This window comes from Montipora foliosa, chromosome 9 (genome assembly GCF_036669935.1).
Source record: "Montipora foliosa isolate CH-2021 chromosome 9, ASM3666993v2, whole genome shotgun sequence".
NCBI lineage: Eukaryota > Metazoa > Cnidaria > Anthozoa > Scleractinia > Acroporidae > Montipora > Montipora foliosa.
In genome coordinates this window covers 342,501-345,000 of record NC_090877.1, presented here as the reverse complement: position 1 = coordinate 345,000, position 2,500 = coordinate 342,501, and the positions used below count along the sequence as shown (strand labels likewise).

At 39.6% G+C, this 2,500-nt stretch overlaps 1 protein-coding gene across 2 annotated transcripts in view; it reads left to right on the top strand.

Annotated features, from left to right (window-relative positions):
• LOC137969898 (cytosolic Fe-S cluster assembly factor NUBP1 homolog) overlaps window positions 1-2,500 on the top strand; it is an 11,217-nt gene that overhangs the window by 8,222 nt on the left and 495 nt on the right. For both annotated transcript variants that reach the window (XM_068816305.1, XM_068816306.1), the window contains exons 9-10: window positions 735-921; window positions 1,700-2,500. The exon at window positions 1,700-2,500 is cut by the window's right edge and continues 495 nt beyond it. In XM_068816305.1, coding sequence (XP_068672406.1) covers window positions 735-921; window positions 1,700-1,740 — 228 coding nt within the window. In that variant the 3' untranslated portion in view covers window positions 1,741-2,500. The remainder of the gene's footprint in view (window positions 1-734; window positions 922-1,699) is intronic.

The following is a 2,500-nucleotide window of genomic DNA, read 5'->3' as shown; positions in this document are numbered from 1 at the left end:
TTCTTAAATTCATGTACACAATTAAAATTGCTACAACGTATATGCTCAATGATTTACTTAAAATTCTTGCGCCGCTGTTCCAAGTAATGATAAGCAAAACCAAAACTAATGGCTGCTTGCGTGCGCTTAGACTATTTTCCCGCACTCAAAGCCACGTTTTCATAGATACGGGGATTTCACCGGTGGTCAAATTTTACCGGCTACTGCTGAAAAAAGGAAATCATAGACATTTCCGACGCCTCTGTATTTCTGCAATGGTCGGCGACAATTCAGGAGACAGGAGGACTTCTTCATGAGAATTAGCATGGAAGTTTATCTAATACGGCAAACGGTAGGCTGCTGCGTGGTGTAATAGCGTTTACAAACACAGAGGGCAAAATTACTAAATACTGATTGGCTGAGACAGAGGGCATTCTCATTTATTTCGGTAATCCAGTACTGTAAATTTCTTCACTCCAGTGTCTCTCCACCCCTCGACAGTTTCTCGACAAAATCTGGGACTGTCGGCAGACAGTGACACCACGACATATTGAATCTTGGCTTTAGGGTTCTGATTGCTTCGTCGCGTTGCAATTAACATATTTGGTTTCACGAGACTAAATTAAAAACCGCTGTGCATTTTTCTTGAGATCTCATGAAATTAGGGGTGTAGTTGTAATTGATTTTAGCATTAACAATTCGAATTCTTTTCATTCACATCATGCAAGAAACCGCTTCTTTTTCTCTCACCGCAGAAAGAGTCAAAGATCTTCCCACCAACCACAGGCGGGGCAGTAAAAATGGCGGCCGAGATGGAAGTAGCTTTCCTTGGCCAAGTACCCCTCGATCCTCGGATAGGACGCTGCTGTGATGAAGGAAAGTCATTTTTGTCTGAGGTTCCGGAATCACCAGCCGCTGACGCTTACAAGCAAATAATTCAAAGTATGCAGGCTTAGTGTATATCTCTTATTTTGTGGTTTAACATATAATACTCGGAGACAATTTTGCTTATTGCTTCTTCGGGTCTCGGAAAAATACTACGCAACTCGCAAAATATCCGCGTGTATTATAAGTCAAACCATCGAATTAGATGTATTTATTATTCCACTATTACGTCATTTTACCATATTTGGTCAAGAGAACGCGCAAAATATGAGACGGTATTACACTGTAGAACAGAGCAAATACGGACGGAACTGGAGTTTTCGATGAACGAAATTGTTTTCAACACGATACAAAGCCCGAGAATTTAGCTTGTCATCGCTTGTCTCTCGTCATTTCGTTTATACAATCAAATAAAGGACATTTGGCTGGCTTTCTGTGCCGTTTACATCGTTCGCAAGCGCCCTGAAGGACAGATGATGCATTTTTTTAGAAACACTCTTACCAAATAAAATTGAAGCAAAATAACACCTTTTTGTATAGTGGAATACTAAATCTCTTATTCGATGGTTTAACGTATAACACTCGCGGACATTTTGCTCATTGCTGGTATTTATAATACTACGCAACTCGCAAAATATCCGCGCATTATATGTTAAACCATCGAATAAGATGTATGTATTCACTTCTTCAAAGAGTTTCAGCGAACTGGAAACCGCCCAACTTTCGTAAACTTTGTGTTGTCTTTCCCGTCGAACCTTTCTTTTTTGTCTCAACTATTTAAATGAACTTTGCTTGCAGGTGAATTTGGGATGATTATTAATTTTTTTTTTTGTAGAAATTTTAGACTATTGTGCGGATAAATCAGAAGATCAGTGAATTGCACCGGGAAGGATCACCTCAGATCGTTCGAAAACAGATTCTGTCTTCAATGATTTAAACAAAGTCTGTGATTGGATGATGTTGAATTCGCCCGAAACAAAGAGGGAAGCATGGAAAAGTGGGGCTGGATTGACCAATCAGGTCAATAACCAGCCTACTTTAATTTCAATCCGACGACAAAAAACAGATCACTTGACTGTGAAGGTGACTTTTTTTTGTAAATGGAACATATGAACGACAGCTAAACAGAGACACATTCTAATAACGAAGGAAGGAGGACTGTGATGTGCCAATCATTGGAGGATAAACGCAATCAAAAAAAACAAATAAGGCAAAAAACCTTACACAGAGACGAGCAGATTCTTTTGGACACGTCTATTGAAGAACCTGGTTATCAGTTGTTTCTGCAACAGTAATTTCTGGGAGGTTGTCAGTTCCATATTCCGATAGAGGAGTGGAGAAAACCCCTGTCTAGGGCTCAGGTTTTGGCTCTTGGAATGGAGAACTTCGCTCATGGTGTAAATACCTTTTTACCAGTTCAGTTTTCAGGTCTATATCATGCGGATGATTACCTCATCAGTTTCAGTTTCATCAATTTCTGACTTCTCCATCTGTTGTCAAAAGACTTTCCTATTCGGCTTTTAATGTTGTCAAGAACTAGTAATAGTAATCAGCAGTGATTATCTTCTACGGAAAGCAGAGGGTAACAACAAAAAACGGTGCATAACAGGATTCTGTTTGAGTGTCCTTTTTGTAA